Genomic DNA, 18,564 nt, shown 5'->3' with positions numbered 1-18,564 from the left:
TCTGTTTCTGACCATTAAGAAGTCTAGGTGGGGACACCAAACCTGTCTTTGATATTGTGTCCTAAGCAAACTGTACAGTAGTAATTTGATTTCTCCAAGTTCACAAATTAAACAAGGAAAAGGTGGTTCAGTGTTCTTCCAGTTTACTGAAGCTGGTTTGTAGTTTGATAAATAAGGGAAGACTTTGATTCCAGCCTTCTCTCGTTTATCAAAGCTTGACCTAACTGAGCTCACACAGAAGGATGACTTACCAATGATGTGGAAGTTTTGTATAGCAGATGTGTTATTTCTCATACCAAACTGAGTTTGCCCTTCCTGAAAGCAGTTGTGGTGGTGAGTATTACTGTACAGAATAAGACTTCTACTTCCCTTTAATGGTGTCACATCTTAAAAATGGTCTTACATATGGAGTGTGTAGATAACATGTGGCGCTCTGCTGCACAGCTCATGAAACATTTTTTGGTTTTATACCGTTATCTATCCAGGACTGGTAAACTACTTGTGGGATGCTGATACGATGCTCCATCCTGCTGAAGGCCAAGCTTGGTGGACTGGAGGATTCTGTTCTTGGTTTTGGTCCCCTGCCAGCCACAGCAGCACAACTTGGAAGGGAACCACAGACCATAATGTTAAAACAGAATATTTAATCAGGAGTTAATGCATCATTGACTTTCTGTTCCTTTTCATTGCAGCTTTTGGAGAACAACGTAAAAGTCACATCAAATACCACTAGCTAAGCAGCTGCATGGCCGTTGCCATGCCATGAAAAGCAAACCCTGAAAGCACTTTGCATAACTGCCTCATCTGCCTGCCTCCTCCTGACCCCTCAAACTTTTTACCTGTCTATGCCATGCAAATAAAAGAACAGCTCCCCACACACCCCTACCCCTGTTTCTAAAATGTACTGTATCTTCCTGAGATAAGACATTTGAATGAGGTTCAGCTTTTAGTAGTTTTAATCTTGCTGTCACCTTTCTGTTAAGAGCGTGTAAAACCATAAATGGACAGAAATAATCTGACAAATCCTAATGCCACGATTCAGGGTGGGCAGAAAAGAGTATTACCAAGCTAGGGAATCAGTTAGAAAAACAAAATTTTGTTCTTTGGAAGCTATTTATTTATTTTTTTCACCCACCCACCCTGAATTCATTGTATCAGTAGTTCAGTAGTTCATTTTGGAGCATGTTCATTTACATCCTCTTGTGTAGCTGTGCGGTAGATAAAGTGATGTAAGAGGGAAATGATGAGGCAAATTTTATTTCTTTATAACCCTCTTTCTTTGTGTGTACATTGCCATAGTCCTTTTACTTAAGTTTTTGTCATAAACTCTGTGGAACAAGTTATAAAACTAATCTTTTCCAGGAAATGATCCAAGTTTTAATGGTTTTCAGTAAAAGTACTTTTATAAAATCTTTTGCCTTATAAAGATTTTGTGTTACTTATTCAATTATTATCTTGGTATAACTTCTTTGTTAAGTTTGATTCTCTAATAAAATGCATAGAAGTTTTCAAGACTGATGCTAGTTACTTTTGTGCTATTCATAAATTTTGTATGTAGAGGTATGATATTTGTAGTTCCAGTGTTTGCATTAATCAGTATTTAGGAGTGGGCACACCAAATTGAAAACATTGATCTATAAGTACTTGTATGTGAATAACTTCAGTTGTGTGATTTTTCCCTTGATGTACAAGCTGTGCTGCTTGACAATGTTGTCGTGAATAGATAGATCCCTGGGGTCAGTTTCAGTGCCACCTTCCAATTAATTATTTAACACCTTTAAACAAGACACTTCAAGTGTCTTATGCCTTTTTTTTTTTTTTTCCATCTGATCTTTATTTAAACAGATTTTGTGAACTAAGTACATGCAAATGCACAATTAGTTTCAGGTGCTTTCATCCTAGGAGAAAATGTCTTGTGGGCAATTTGCAGCATGAGTCACAAAGGCAACTTGTCATTGTCTCTTGTTTGTTATATCAACTCTTCTACATTAAACTATTTAAATATTTAATACTTCTTTCTTTTCCTCTCATAGCATGGAGGAGTCTATGTAAGAAGAAGTGCCAAATTCAATGAAAAAGAAATGAGGGAGAAGTTGCGGGCCCAGGTGAAAGCTGAGACTCCGGTAAGATTATACCTTTCTTCTCATTTCTTTGTGTTTTTAATGGCAAAGGCTTATTAAAGAAATGAGCTGTGTCTGATACCTACAAACTACAAGATGGTAATCATGGAATTGTTTTCTTTCTGTATTTTTACAGTTACTTTCTGTGATTAGGATACCTCTAATTAAACTTGGGAAGATTTAACTAGTCCTTGTTATGATACGAATGATACGAACTTTGTGATTCTGTCTTTAGGGGGCAGGGGAGATCTAAACTAAACCTGAGAACATGGTCTATAGCACCTTCCTTGAGAAACCACTGTTCCTGTTCCCTGTGTTTCAAAAGATGATATTTTGACTACTGTGTGGTTGTCAGAGACTGGTATTCCTGACTTCTGAAAGTGAAGAACCATTCCTACCAAATCTTAATTAGTCATCCCAATGATCCATCCTTTTTAGTGGCAGTGACATCTTAGAACTTTGTGTGCTACGCCTGGAGGAGAAAAAAAAAAAAAAAACACACAAAAAAACCCCAAACTCTTGATAATTTTCTATTTGAAGAATGATTGTTAGTGCCAAGTGACTTTTCTCATGACTCCCTGTATGGTTTGTGGCTCAGTGGTTAGAATGACTGTGCTTCGCTTCCACTGCTTGCTGTGTATTAAAATGTATTCGGCCTTTTTGGCTAGACTTAAGAAAACCAACTCAGCAGGCCTTGACATAGAACAGTTACACTTCCATCTTATTTAAAATGATGTGATTAGAATTTGCCACTCCAAATACAAGCGTCAAACCTTTTATAAGCAGAGGCTTGGGTAGAGGTGGTGCGTGGTGCATTGTTTGGTTTGATCTTCATAATAGTTGGTGGGGTTTTTTGGGGGTGTGGGGGGAGGCTACTGTGTTTATGTTTGCTCATGTGTCTGTGTTGAAAAAGTAAACTGGCCTCACATTTACTGAGAGGCTTAAATGACTAAAGCATCTCAGTTTAAGACTGTGCTCAAACTCATTTGTCCTGGTCTAAGATGTAACATGAACAGTTTTTTTTCTGTTTTTAATTAAGATAAGAAAGTGGATCTGTTTCTAGATTTTAGCATGTAAGTTACAAAGGCCAGAAATACATTACGACAATTAAATGTTTGCTCTCCAGTGTCTAATATAATGATGTCCACATGGAGAAGATGGTCATACTCAATAGTGGTAGCTTGTGCCCACATTACCAGGGAAGGTCCTGGGATATTAAAAGGTTGCATTGCGTCAGCTTATTTTCTGTATGTCAGTGGCAAAGATTCTACTTTCTGTACAACTTGTGGTGTAATGGAATAAGCAAAGACAAATTGCAGGATGTGTGAAACATACTTGGAGTCATCAGTCTAAGCAATTCCTCCCCCTGCAGAATGCTGGTGAAGTTTGCTTCAGTTAGTCCAGATGAAATACCCTAGCAGGGTGTTTTCCTGCATAGGCCCATGGATTTCTTCCTACTCAGAGGAGCTTGTAGTTGAGTCTGGCTTTCTGGCTTCCTCTGCATGCCTTAAGATGCAGTGGTTTGTTGTAATAATAAGGGTTTGTGGTAAGAGTTGATTTGAACTTTGCATTAAATTAGTCTCCTTTATAGAAACGTGGATTTTTTTTTTTTAATACAATCTTAGGAAGATGTGCCTAGAAATTAATCTAATTCTGCATTTCTTTGGAAACCTGCAAATGATGTTCAGTGGTCCTGCAATGCTATAAATTGACTGGACAGGCTAGTGTGTGATTTTTAGCCCAGCTGGCATGCAAGGGGTGGTTTAAACATAAAGCTTTTCTTTAAAGCTACATCCACTGTGGGTTCTGCTTTCCATGGTGGACGTCTACACATGATTCATGAAATAAATCCAGAAGGTTTGGGTTTTTTTCTGGAATAATCTTTCTTCTCCCTTCTCAGTTGCGTGTGGATCAAAAGCCTATACCTAACCTATCTAAACTAATGCCAAATGAATTTGGCACCACTTGGGTACGTTTATTTTTGATGTAATTTGGCTATCTGCAAGTTTGGTGGTGTGGGAAATGGGCACAGAACCTGGATGTGCTTCCCCGGCAGTTGTTCCCGTGTTTCTCATATTATCTAGAGTAGCAGTATAGAAGAGAAATAAGTGTAAAAGCTGCAGAAATACATTCTGTTTTAAATCGCTTTCAGCCAAATCACATAGGGATTGACAATTTTAAGTTTTACAAAACCAAAGTTGTCAAAAGCCTGTTTTTTGAGACAGATGTCTATATCTATTGGAGTAAAAGACACAGACCGCTGAGTAGTCATTTGAGGGAAGACTAAACTTCCTACAATCCCCTTTATCTGAGAATTTAAATGTAGATGTTGTAAATGCCCTTCAACCTACAGTTACTACTGGGAGAAGAACATGATAACCTGTGTCCTTAGTGCATTATTCATGAAGAAACTTCGAAGTTCTGCAACTTTGCATGACAGTCATGACCAATCATGTTGCTTTTAAAATGAAGACATTTTAATCAGTAAAGGAAGTTGCCCTGAACTCATCAGCTTCATGTGAAAATAATTAATTTACTATTCTGGGATTTTTATTCAAAGTTATGCACTGGATGCTACAGCTTAGGGTGGGCTTTTCTTCAGTTTAGTGAGCAGCTGTTGTTGCTTAGTCATTCTGTGCATACATGGTGGAGTTCTTTAATGTAACATTAGAAAAAAGCTTGCCTGTCATCTGCTAAGGAAAGAATTATATGCCAATAGGGAGGAGATAGATGGGAGTCTGTGTTAAGGGTCACTTTGTTATTTACAGTTTCTCTCCACATACAGTTTAAACAAAAGAATCCAAATGATTAATGTTCAGTCTGTCTGGAGCCATCCCTGTTCCCATTATGAAACTGAAGATGTGTAGAAAGGCAGAAGCGGTTTTCTGTTCTTGTCAGTGTAGCAAGCCCTTTACTGTTTTACTGTGGTCTTTTATTTTTTTGTAATGAGAAGTAAATTGCAGGTGGAATGCAGACAGGAAAAGATAAGGCTGCCTCTTGACCTCTTACATTGACAGAAGAACTGGATTAGTGATCTGGTATGCCTCATTTTATGTAGGGACAGTGGACTGCATGATGCTCCTTGCTTGCCTTTTCTTACAACTTCTACTGACCTGCTGCCTTAAACAGCCCCTTTGCCTGCCCTGCTGTTCACACCTTCTTTCTGCATCGCAGCAATATTAGACACGCAAAAAAAGCACTGTGATGCTAGACTGAAAGACTGTTGCACCTTTGTTTTCTTAGTGGGGATCCTGAACTAATAAATTGTCTTATCTACTTCTGGAAATTACTTTGCTTCTCAAACTCAGTGAAGTATACACTCAAGTGGTTCAATATTGGGCCTTTTGTTGGCAAAACTCACTTGAAATGATGTGATTTTGTTTTAAATTCCATAAAATCTTGGTAACAAATTCCAATCTTATGTCTTGTGGGAACAGAGACTATCACATGGTTTGAAAGACACTTTTGAGCCAATGTTGTTTAAATGTAAGCCATAACAAGATAAACTGCATTTCTAAATATAACAATATATACAGCTGACACTTGATATGCTCAATCTGCTTGTATTATAAAGAAAGTTCACTCTCGTGAACACCAACTACTCAGTTTGATAACTGAAAATGTAGCTTATATTTCTTTTTATCATGCATAGAGAGAGGAAACCTGCATTCTGAGATGTGGGATTTAACCCAGTACAGCCAATATTTAACTGGTTACTGTGTGTTTTGGTTTTGTCATCCATTCAGTCACAAAATAAATCTTTGTCGTGTGAAACAGTACCAGTCAAACACTGAAAACCTGGAGAGGGTAGATATATTAATACAACTGCTATAAGGCTTAATGTAATAATTTTGTTATATAGTTACTAATTTGCAAATCCCCAACAACTTCTTTGTAAATCCTGAATGTCCTTGCTGCTTTCCTCACATCACCTTTTGTATTTCATTCCAATTATACCAGATAGGCTTTCTCATACCATATCTTTTTCAGTAATTGATCTGACTGTTAATGTTTGTCATCCAGTTCACCAGAAGCATGTGTTCTAGGCAGTGGTCTAAATGGATTCAGATATGAATCGGTCTAGTTGTCAGGATGCAATAATAATAATAATAATAATATTTAAACTAAGCAAATGCATTGTTTAATATAATTTTGAACGTAGTAAATAAAAATATTTAATTGTTTTCTCCTTGTCACCCATCTGGGAGCAGCACAGTAAATGCAAGAGACCTTTAGTCAGTAGCTACCACTTCTTGACACCCTATGTTCTTCTACAGAGTGGCAGCTACTGTCTCCAGGACACCCTGCAAAGCCCTGTCCTTGGCCAGGTTTTATCTTTATCACCTCTTCTTGCTGTATGCTGATGGTATCTGGGCAAACTTTGTTCTGTACTCCAGGAACTTGTGGTGATTCATGACCCTTTCCCCTGCTCCACCTATACCAAATCCTTTTGTGGCACTCTGATCTATCTCAAGGACTTCCTTGGCTGCCCCACTCCCCCCTTTGGAAGCACAGCCCCTCTTGGTGCTGTTGCTATTTCTTTTTTCCTGGGAGACCTTCACAACACTGGGGAAATGAATAGCGTTGTTACTTGGGTGAAAGCGATTACCATCATCCATTCATTTCATCTGTGGACTGTGGCAATTTCACGGACATTACGCTGGGGACTCTGGGTAACACCTGCCTCTTTTCTGGTTTTCTGTCTCCAACAAGAATCAGTAGGGTTCTGCTAAATGAATCCTGATCCACTCCTTGAAGCTTTCAAATTGATGAGAGATAGCGAGTGTATTGACACCCACCCATGACACAGAAACAGGTGTGAAAATACTATGTAACTGAACATAGGGGACCTACTCTGCTTGGATTAAAACTGCTGTTTCAATGAATTGGGTACTATGGTAATGCATAATTTTCTGTGCCATTTTGAACATGAGCAGTGTATTTTGCAGTCACCACAATAAAGTGTGTAACTTTTATGTAGCTAATTGCCTTAAATGAAAAAAGTCTGTATAAAAAATTGCCTTAGCAGCAGCTGGTGTTTCTAGGTAATTAAAATGCTTCTGTAATTCAACAATTCTTAAGCCAAACTCAGGGGAGCTTATTTGAAATCTTAGATTGGAAATAGTACTTAAGGATTTAGCTTCTGCTGCCCATGGTTGGAGAAGAGAGAAGCCAGTCATGCAAGAAGATGTGGTAGGCTGAATTGCAGTGGTAGAGTATCTTTGTCTTGTGCAGGACTGTACATGAGTGTAAGTAGGACATCAGTTTACATTCATTAATTTTACTTGGTAAAGTACTCCTAATGAGCTACATACTAGGTTTATATATGCTGAATTTGATGTAAAGGCCAGTTCTCTGCCTTGTTGGTATGCTTTCAGTTCAGAGAGATTCAGATTTTTGGTCAACAAACCTGTTGGGCTGCTTGCATTTTAGAGGTTTACAGGAATAATTAAGATATAATTTCAACTCCTGCTTGGTATTACACACGTAGGACTGGAGTAAGTAGATACTATCCTCTGTGTAATCAGCTTTCAGTGGCTGATTATCTGCTTTGAAAACCCGTAATGGCATTGCATGCTTTTAAGTGCTGACCTGTGTCCCAAGAATGGCATTCCTGTCCTGTGTGCTTCACTTTCTTTGCTCTGTCAATACCTGTTACAGCCACTGTATTAGCTGAACATTCAGTCTTTAATGAGGAGGGGGGAAGTAACCTCATCTTGAAGTACCATTTTAAAGATCCAAATTACATGATTTTAGTACAAGCACATTTATGAAAAGAAAAAAAATGTACCTGGATTTGAATATTATGGCCTTTCCAGCTAACTCTGAAAAGTTTTACTCATTCACTGAAATATTTCAGCAGTGTACTTCATAGATGAAATGTGTACGTGACCGGGGGAGGTGTGGACTGCAGCTGGGTCTAAGGATTCCTGTACTCGTCCCTGTGCTTTTGCTACTGTCATGTTATAAACAGTAAGCACCTTGACTCTTAAACCCATTTTCTTTTGTTTTTTTCCCACCAAATCAGGATACATCTTGGGTTTCTGCCAGCCCTTGAATATTCTTGGACTTCACCTGCCTCTGCAATCTGCCAGTTCTCCTCATCCCCAAACATGCCATGAGAAGTACAGCCTTTCCTCTAGCTCTTTTTATTCTACTGCTACTGGTTCTGCCATGCTTAATATTTTCTTTTCTTTTTCCCCTGCCAGATTCTAGGCTATGTACTCAGTTTTCCTCTTTCTTGATCTCCTGCTGGCTTCACTGGTCGGCACAGTTCCTAGATTTCTTCCCTCCTCTGCATTTTAGCACATTTTTCAACCTTCCACACTGTGGGGTGATTCTGGAGAGTTCATTTGCTGGGTCCTGTCTTTCTGCACTCTAGCTGTTCTGCAATCATTAAGCGCAAATACCAGCACACAGTGATGTTTTGTGGGCCAGAAGCACAAAGTTACATTCCTGTGTGTCTCTTTCTGAGTTTTTATTCAATTTTGCATCTTTTCATGAGGTGCATTCCCACTTGTCATGTCTTCCTGTACTCACTGATAATCCTCTTTGGACTGTTTTGTAAATCCACTACTACTTCTTCTTTCAAATATTTCTTGAGACTCATTTCTGCAAAGGTAACATTAAGTAGTTAGTCTCGGCACAGTAGGCATGATTTTACTGCAAATGTGTCATGTTCAACTCCACACTGGTTACTGTTTGTGGCCGTAGCCTTTTCTTCTGCACATGAACCCCCAAAATGAAATTTTCCTTGCTTAAGTGATGTTTTGCATCAACTTTTATGTAGGAGATTATGTAAGACACACCAAAAAAAAGAGAGGGAGATGGAAACCTCTGTTCTGTTTCAAAAACAAATGGAAAATCCATCAAATGTGACTCCTTCTAATTTTACAGTCAGATACGCAGATACTTAGGCAACCTTTACCTGTGTAGTGATTTGAGAAGCCACAGACAGTTGTTGCTGAATAGGCAAGCAAACTAATTTACTTGGGGAAAATCTAACCTTGCAGACATGAATGCTTAAAGGAATGTGACTTTAAAGTTCAAGTTATGCTGAAATGTGAGTTTAAGTTCATAATATATTTAATATCTCATATAGTGAGATGCATAAAGGCGCTTAAGGTAGCTCATCTATCATAATTACAATTAATAGTATTCCTCATTATGAATGGAATTAAATGTGTATTTCAATATAAGGAAAGACTAGATGCAAGATCAGTATTAAAGAAAAAATTATAATATAGGTCATCTGTGGCCTAGTCATACTTGACTGTCCTTTCAAAATCTCCTCTTATTCCGCTTAACAAAACTGATACTCTAGTTAGTATCAGCTGCACCTGACTTGCTCACGCATGCTATCTCCTTTCCTAAATCACCTGGGCAGCTTTCTGTGGTGCATATTCAAAAAACATTATTTTGAACCTCAAACAGTAAGTTTCTTAGAGCTAAGAAATTTTAGCTCAAGTATTCTGATTTTCTTTGGATCCTTAACAGTAATTGATGATGTGAACTAAATATAATATGGACCTATCAAGTGATGACAATTTCTATAAAAGACATCAGCTTACATTCATTATGAGAACTTGTCTGTTTTGTTTCTTTTTAATCCCACAGATGTATTTAGTGATTTTTCCAGAGGGAACTCGTTACAATCCAGAAATACCAAAAGTCATTGCAGATAGTCAATCATTTGCTGAAAAGGAAGGTAAGCAAAAAAAAGTTCTGAAATAATTCTTTTGGTATGGTGTTAACCTGTTATATAAAATGTTATATAATATGAAGATGATCTCGCCTTAACTAGACTGTTAAGCCCCTGCCTGATTGATACTTAAGGTCTAGAATAGCATAAACCAGTTTCTCTTACCACAAAGTAAGATGAGAGTTGCTTATGTACAGACATTTCATGCATTTCATGTTGTACAAGAGTATCAATTCTCAAAAAAGCTCTTTCGTTTCTGTCTCTATATATTTATCGATACTTCTTTTCTTGCTCCTTCAGGGGCATTAGAATTACTTACACTGGATCCAGGGCACTGTTCTAAGTTGACATTATAACTCCAATTACAGTTGTTACTCGATATAAAAAATATTTTGCATAGAGATTATGCCTTAACAATCTTCCATCACTTAATTTTTAATTAGTGTTTGTACTACCATGGCTTTTTGGTTTTGTTCCTCTCAACTTACAGTCTCACCCTTCCTTGGTTGAACTTTATTCTGTAGTCGCTTTGATTGTTGGTGTTGTCTCTATAACCACAGGTGGAATTACTTCATCTTTAGAAAGGCTTGCAAAAAATCTAAGGGTCCCATGCTTTTTCATTTTTTTCTCACGTTATATGCACAATACACGTAAACTTTTAAGTCCAGTAGTTCAGTGAACATGTTTCCTGGTTTTGTTTTTTTCCTGTTGACCAAAAGTGAAATAATTCACTCTGAAGATAAACAAAGAATAACAAATAGGTCTGGTAAATTCATTTCTGTGACATACTGAAATGAATTCACAAGTCTGTGAATCAGCCTGTTGATATCATCAAGCTATTAAGTATTGTTAGCTCATGTCCAAAAGGATACATGCTTTTCTTTTCCTCCTTGGGAAGAATGGAATTTGCGTGTATGAGCAGGAGTGCTTAAGTCATAATGTATTTATTCATTGCTTCAATTTCCTGTCGGAAATGAAAGTCAAATGTTTCATTTAGGTTGGTGGTTCTTTGAGAGTTCAGAGGGGGTGTTTGATAGGTTTTTTCCCCCTCCTTCCTCCTCTTTCATGGAAAAGAAAGGGCTCTTCTTATCATTATTATTATTATTTTAGTAAACCTCTTAATTATAACTGCACAATCTGCAAAACAGTGAAACACTGCTTTTGTGCTTTCAGAGCACCTGTTTGTTTCTTCTAGTGCTTTTCTCTCCAGTGTTGGTCTGCTTTTGTTTTGTAAGGGTTACTCCTTTTAAAAATGGTCAAGACAAGTATTTATTAAACAAGAAGCATCTCCAATTTTAGTGCAAGAATTCTCTTGATTGGCTTTTCCCCACTGCTAAATTGTTTTGTTGATGGTGTCTCCTCAACGTTTTATATGGAGAGAATGGGAAGAAGTCTGCATGGGACCCTGCTCCCCTGCATGTTCATGCAAAAATTGATACTTACTTGGATTAGAGCATCCCTCACACAAGTTTACTGAGAAGCAGGGATGGCTGACACTGGAAACTGCATACCAAACTATTCTGATGGCTAAGAGGTACGAGGCACATACCAGTACATCGGGGAACTGTGAGGACGGGGAGCTCTGTGTGGCCTCCAGCAGGAGATGACAACAACTCCCCAGGGTCCCACCACGCTGCTGTGCAGCACTGCTGGCCCTGGCTCATGGCTTCCTCTGAGCAGCCCCAGTGCCACCACAGTCCTGGCTGCTGGCTGCGTGCTGGAGCTGCACCATGGAAGCCGTGACCAAATGCCTCACCAGCTGGGTGCGTGTAGATTGAGTGCTGGTTGTGCTCCTTGTAAGCATGCAGGGGCTCTTACGTGGCGCTGCTGAGCTGAACTGAAAAGTCACAAGTGCATGCTTGTCTAAAAGATTCCGGAGGTTTCCTATTTCCTACAATTTTAGGAAAGGTAGTAAATAATGCCCAGTAGTTCTGCCACGCAGAGGATTAAGGATGTACTGTGACTTCCAGTTTAAAATTTGCATTTCATTCCTCATGGGGTTGTAAAGAAGCGTGATAATTTCATCTTGTCATCTTAGTATATTTGTTGCAGAGCACAATGATTCACAGACATACAGGGAAATGTCTTAGTTTGTTTTATACCTTGAAAGGTAAGTTTTATAATGATTTTTTCCCTACATTTTTGCACAGAAAGTTTTTTGTTGAGAAAATAGTGCAAGTGGTAATATTGGAAAAAGCGGTTTAATTAATAAGATTTAAACTTCACGTTGATGTTAGGACCAGAGATATTATGTCTAAAGATAACAAAGCTACTCCTAGAGCACAAGCATAACTCATGCTTATCATGATGTCTGAAGTACTGTTTTTGATATGTGTGTGTGTATGTTCTAGTGGTTCTGCAGAGAGGAACTATGAAAAGGTTTTGTGGGGTTTGTGTTTACTTTTACTCTCCATGGGCTTGATTCTCTTCTAGAGAAGGTTCATTAATTTGAGCAGAACTTAATTACCTGGCCTTCATGTGACCAGCTGATGAGCTGTATCTCATATCTTGATGTTCTTTTTAAGTAAATGCCGGTTTTGGACACTGTTACTCCCTCTTTACAGTTGGTTCTAGGACCAGTTCAATAAAAAGAAATTAAAAATAACCCAACAAAAAAGCTTAGGTTGACATCCAAAGGAATATTCTGACATTGCTGGTTTCAACTGTTACGTCTTTCCTCATTGATATGAATATATAAGTAAATCTTACCTGACTATGAATAGGATGGAAGGATGTCAAACAGCGAAAAAATTTAAAGGTGGTAGAGGTCACCCTTGAAAGAGAACTTTTTAAAATACTGACAATACTTCATGTTATGGTATGTTCTGCCACAGAACTTTGGTTCTACCAAAATCTTGACTCCTAGCAAGAGCAAGTTTTTCCTTTTTCTGAAACATGGGCAAATCAGACACACGGGGTAAATCCGATAGATCTGGGTAGATCTGGACATGAGTATGTTGAGACTGAAGGCTATAAAGCACAGAGAAATTTCTAGGGAGGGAGTAGGACTGTGTACTTTCTTACTATTTTTAGAAAGAAATAGAGGATATTATGCAGTTTAAAAATTAAGTCCATAGACTGACCTTTCAAAGTTGTCATTAACTACCTTATCAAGTTTAAGTTTAATGTGCTGCCAGCTTTTTGTTTATTAAAACCAAAGAATGCCAAAAACATCTAGAGGTAAAACTGATAAAATTAGGGCATTAATATTCGTGGTTTTCATGCTGGAGACTAAGACACGCGGATCAGCCTTCAGCACTGATAGATTTGACACTCTATTCTAATCAATTTGAACTCTGTTGTGAGTTCTGTCCAAAGTTTCATTCAATGAGATGCAGAAAGTTGCTTACTTTCAGGAATACTAGTTTTATGGTGATGAATTGAGAATGTTGTCATCTAAGGGTAATGCTAGTACCCTCAGAAACTGAAGATTACTTATTCTACACATTTTACAAGTGGCAGAAAATTCCAGTCAGATCAGCTTCTAACCCAGGATAGAAGAGGGAGCATTTTAAACTCAAAAAACATTTGTTTGATTGCCTTGGGGAAGGAAAAATGCACTTCCTAAAGTTTAAAACCAAAAGCAAAAATTACGTCTCTAAAACTAAGTTGTTTGATTATTTGTGGTAGGATTAATGCAGGAGTTATTCATAGAAGTTAAATCCTGTGGGGTTGAGAAAATTAATCCGGTATTTATCTTTGTTGGCCAAAATAGCAATATTTGCAGGGGTTTCACAGTCACAGTAAGCCATGTAAGCAGTGTTGCCAGAATATCAAATGAAGATGTGCCTCCAGGTTTTCTCTTTTCTCCCGGAGGCAAATGAAAGCCCCCACTTCCAAGCTGATGGGGATATGTGCCATCTGGATTTGAACCTGATACACCCAGTGGTCCTCACCTGATGGGAAATAGCTGGTGTGTGAGATGATTCCAGCAATTGTTACCAGGACGGGCGCTCTCTCCGTGTTTCAGTATGGTTGGTGACTGGTATTTCTAATGGGACATTTTGTAAGATCCTCATAATCAAATATTTCTTCCTCTGCTCTGTTGAAGAACTAAGAATGTCGCGGCATGTGTTTTGCTCCTTGTCTCCTGAGCTTTTGCCTTCCAAATTCCAATATTTATGTCAGTAACTCTTAGCTCAGGGTTTGCTTTAGTTTCCCATTGTATAAGAGTAGTCAGCCAATGTGATTCCCATCTTCAAAATCTGATGCAGTCATTCAGGTGATTTACGTATTGGTGGCCCTTTTTCAGCTCCAGTCTATGAGTTTAGGCATCTTAAAAGTGCAGCAATTCTTTCCAGCTAGTTAGTGGGCTTGAGTTGATGAGTCCAGGGAATTATATTACGTAGGTGGCACTAATATTTTCATAGGGATTTAACTCTAATCTTTTCATGTTAGAAGTGGCATTTTTTATTTTAGATATTTATTTCAAACTGTTAAAGTCTTGCAAGACTGGGCCTTTTTAATGGTACTGGACTATAGAACAACATTTCTATAAAACCCACAAAATACATGATTTTTTTTTTTTTTGTACCAGCTTCTGGTATAAAATTTGTTCCATTTATATGTTCCCAACATATGCATGTATAGATTCCTGACTATTTTCTAGTAGTTAGACCTCTATAAAGTTCCAAACAACCCAAATTTCTTAGGTTTATAGATCAGGTATTTTATCCAAATGTTAAGAAATGGCATTTTAAATATCTGAAAAAATAAACAGGAGTAATCCAAAGTCGTCCTCCTCCTAATGTAACTAAATCTGAAAAGTCAAAGAGAAAGGGGTAAGAAGCTTGTTAAATATAACTTGGCTTGCTTTTGCTGAATAAAGACAAAACAGTTTTCCTGATGAAAGGTATTTATGGAGATGCTTGATTTCTAACTGAGGTCACTTAATCAAGCAAACATTTTGGGTATTCATTTATTATCTCCCTTGTTTTTATGCAGAAAGGTTGCAAATGTAAATGGTTTTTAATGCGAAGTTTATCTTGACTAGTATTGTGCTTTCTGCTAAGATGTTTGTACATGCAGGATATGCTTATCTCAAAATTGCTTTTACAGGTTATGTAAAAAAGAGGTATTTCAACTGAGCTAATTGAAAATGTTTCCCTTCTAGATCTTGGCATTGGTTTTAGATTGTATTTTAAAGCAATCTGAAGTATTCAGTATCCATAGATGTTATTTGGGACTGTCTCTAAAGAAAATAGCTTTTGGTGATATTTTTTCCACACACTTTCACGTAAGCAAGCTTGATGTAAAAGTGCACAGTGAGATGTGGAAAGGAGAATATAATCTTTAAAAAGGGCGGGATATGGACCTTAAGTAACGTTGGAGGGGTGTACCATCCATTAGGATGAAGAAAGGATTTCTGTTGTTAAAAGTCATCCTTAGGAAATTAAGTTGAGGAAAGCAAGAAGCTACCTTGTGTTTCTGTAGATACCTGTCACAGCAGTAAGTGTACCAAAGTGTGGTGTTTCACGTGTTTTGCTATGGAATGGTCATACTCTTTTTGAGAGGATTACCTGTAATTCTTGTGCTTCAGTTCACACTAACAGAAAACACTTTTTTACAAGAGCATGCGATTTTTTAATACTGTCATCAGCTGAGTCCTTCATATGTAAGTCAATGGATACTAGCACACAAATGGATGAGCCTGCCCACCGTATGTAATTTTTTTAAGTCTGGACTCTGTTTCAATAAGTAAGGCTTCGATCACTGGGGGCATTCCAGAAGGCTGGTGGGACCTCAGTGTTGGGCGAGTGCTTGGGACACACCAGATAGCTGCAAAGCTTTCAGTCTAATATCACTAATGAACATACACACACACAAAAGGAAAAGGAAGGAAAGAAAGATCTAATTGTTATCAAAATAAATTAATTGTTTTCACCCTGCTTTCAGTTTTTGTATTACTGTCAAGTTGCGTGTTTTTATAGGTGGGGAAAAACTCAAACTAATTCTGACATTCACTTTCAGTGAGCACATAACTTTTGTTGATGAAATGTGGTAATGCTAATGTAATACGCAGAGGGTATTCTTAATTCAGAGCTGGTTTTTTTCATTGTTTTCATTTAAAAATGTGGTGTGTGCATGTCAGGGGTGAAAATATAACTAATGCAGACCAAGTCTGAAAATGTGGATGGCCTGCCTGCACTGAACAGCTCTGCGGGCTTTTGGCCTGGATGAAGGGAAGAGGAAAGGCAGTCTTCTCCATAGGGTTGTACTCAGCTATTATATATGTAACTTCACCCTGAGAGGTTAGATAAATGATGTTTTGTTCGGTGTTTTTTGTTCTTTTGCGTTTAGATAAAAAATTAAATTCTTATAGACGTTAATGACTGAGGCCTTTGCACTCTTAAGCTAAAACCTTCATTCAGTTTAGTTTTCTTGCAGACTTTCTGAAGTAATTCATCATCTTACAGTAGTCTAGTAAATTGATGATATTTGAAGTGTCATTGCTCACTGTATTTAAGATTTTCACATTATTTTCATATTTTTTTTAATGTCTGTTTATCATTTAAAAGTTAGCTAACGTAGAAGAGAAAAGCTATAGCATTTTAAGGTAGACTATTACATTATTAGACATCTAGTTCATTTTCTTTGGCATTTAAAATAAAATCTCATGACCTTAAATACTTTGACAGAGAGTCCTAACCTAGTATTGCACAACATTAAAAACAGTTTAAGCAGTGTGTTTTGTGAATTGGATGCAGGCAGCTTGCCAAGGTAACTATACTGTAACTACTTGGGTTTAAATTCTGTTCTGTTGATTTTAGCAGAGATCATCAAGTAATTGCAAGAATGTGTGGTTAATGTTTTTATAAAACAGATTCTTTAAAAGGATGTGCTGAACTCCTGGTGTTGCTGCTTGTTTGTCATGCACTGGAGCGTTTCTGAATAATGGATTATGGACTTTTAAATTTATTTAATTAGATGCATACTCATTTTGTACTGAAACCTTCAAGAGTTCACTGATAGCATGTGGAGTAAGAGGGGTTTATTCTACATTTGCACTTCACAGGTTGTCACTGACCATCTTCATCACCAAAATTGGCCACGCATTCACAAAACTCAGCACTGAATAGTCTTAGATAACTAAATTAATTTGTCTGGAGGATTCATTTTTCCCTGATGAAACCTGTTTTCCCTTTTTCTTCCCCACAGTGATAGTTTGGTTAGGGTGAAGACAAGTTGGGCAGGAAAGGAATGATAGTGTTTTCAGAATATGCTTGGAAATTCGGCTCAACAAGAGTTGTGTTGAGCGTAATGTCCACACTAATGTTGTTGCTAACACAACACTAGAATATTCAGTGCTTCATTTACAGAGTAAACATTTGGAAACATAACATAATTATCTGTTTGATGTAATAGTTCACAAGCTAAGAAAACACTACCACCATGTTATGCTTCAAAATATTTACACGATCCATATAACGTTTCACATAGACAGTTACCGCTTTTGCTGGTAAGGCTTAGAACAGTGGCTTCAGAAGGAGTGCTAGGAAATAACCTTTTATCTCTGTGTTCAGACAAGGAGATACTTAGCAAATGTTAAGAAATCAAGATAATTATTTATACTGAAATTTTCAACTCTAAGACTGTTAGAGCAGTTTAGAAACTAGCATTATCTCTCAGTGTTCAGTAGATAGTTTCATAACTTCAGATCAAAGTATCCTGTGCCCAATGAGGGAGAGAAGTTCAGCACAAAATTGTGACATAATACAATATCTTTTGAATTGATTTGGCAAGCAGAAAGATATCAAAAGCAATACACAATACATTGGTTTAGAAAAAATTCTGCTTCATATATCAGGAACCAGTAGCACCAATGGATGGTTCTTTAAAAATGGACTGAAGCGTAAGCCAACGAAAAATAAGGCTAGAAAGGAATTGCAGTTTTATTCTGATACTTCTCTTTGAGAAAGTCACACATCTTAAGGCAAAAAAAAAAATATTTAATATGTTTTTTTTTTCCTAGAAGCACTTTCAAGTAAGTGTGGAAGAGCTCTGTTCAGATCGTGAAAAAGTTTAGGGGTTTTTTTTGTTTATTTGTTTTCATATTGAAAGTCATTGTGTATTAGAATTCTAGAATATATTCTAGAATTACAGAATAAAGTTTATACCCTTGAACCCAGTGTATTTGTGGAAGGTGGAAGTGGTCAGCAGAAGCACACATGGATATGAAACGCAGTTGTTAGGAGTTGCGGAGTGCTGTTCAACCTGACCTACTTCTGTCCTTGACATATCAGTCTCTGTGTCTTGGCCTGGATGGTTAAAGACAACGGTTAATTTCTGTGACTATGGATTTTTTAGTAGCCGAGTCAGTTGTAAAAGCTTGTTTGCAGGGCAATGGGGACTTCCTCCTTGCTGCCAGAGCTTGGTGCTGTATTTTCCCCCTCCCTGCTTAGTTTTCTGCTGGGATGGTGAGATGAATCAGCTGGCGGGGGAGGGGTGCCAGGGCGCTACAAAGTTAGCAGGAAAAAGCCTACAGAAGAAAGCAGTAAGGGGAAACAACTGTGAGGATAAAGTGGAATGTCCTGTTTTCTGTAGCAGCAAGTCATTGCAGTGAGCTGAAGCTGTCTTGAGTCTAACTGCTTTCCCCCATCCTTCCCTGAAGTGAGGACCGTGAGAGTTACCATATCTAACATCCCAGAATGTGCCATTAGAAGGAAGCAAAAGCAGAGAAAGCTAGAATCAGTGGTAGGAAATAATAAAATACTGGAACTTCTAACAGCATGGTAGCTTTGG

General features: G+C 37.7%; 1 protein-coding gene across 2 annotated transcripts in view; it reads left to right on the top strand.

The window, feature by feature from the left end:
* Nucleotides 1-18,564, top strand: part of AGPAT5 (1-acylglycerol-3-phosphate O-acyltransferase 5) — a 60,454-nt gene that overhangs the window by 20,647 nt on the left and 21,243 nt on the right. For both annotated transcript variants that reach the window (XM_056342954.1, XM_056342955.1), the window contains exons 4-5: nucleotides 2,034-2,123; nucleotides 9,738-9,828. In XM_056342954.1, the coding sequence (XP_056198929.1) occupies nucleotides 2,034-2,123; nucleotides 9,738-9,828 (181 nt within the window). The remainder of the gene's footprint in view (nucleotides 1-2,033; nucleotides 2,124-9,737; nucleotides 9,829-18,564) is intronic.

This window comes from Falco biarmicus, chromosome 6 (assembly GCF_023638135.1).
Source record: "Falco biarmicus isolate bFalBia1 chromosome 6, bFalBia1.pri, whole genome shotgun sequence".
NCBI classification, from domain to species: Eukaryota; Metazoa; Chordata; class Aves; order Falconiformes; family Falconidae; genus Falco; species Falco biarmicus.
The sequence above is the reverse complement of the archived record's forward strand: the minus strand, read 5'-3'. Positions and strand labels throughout refer to the sequence as shown.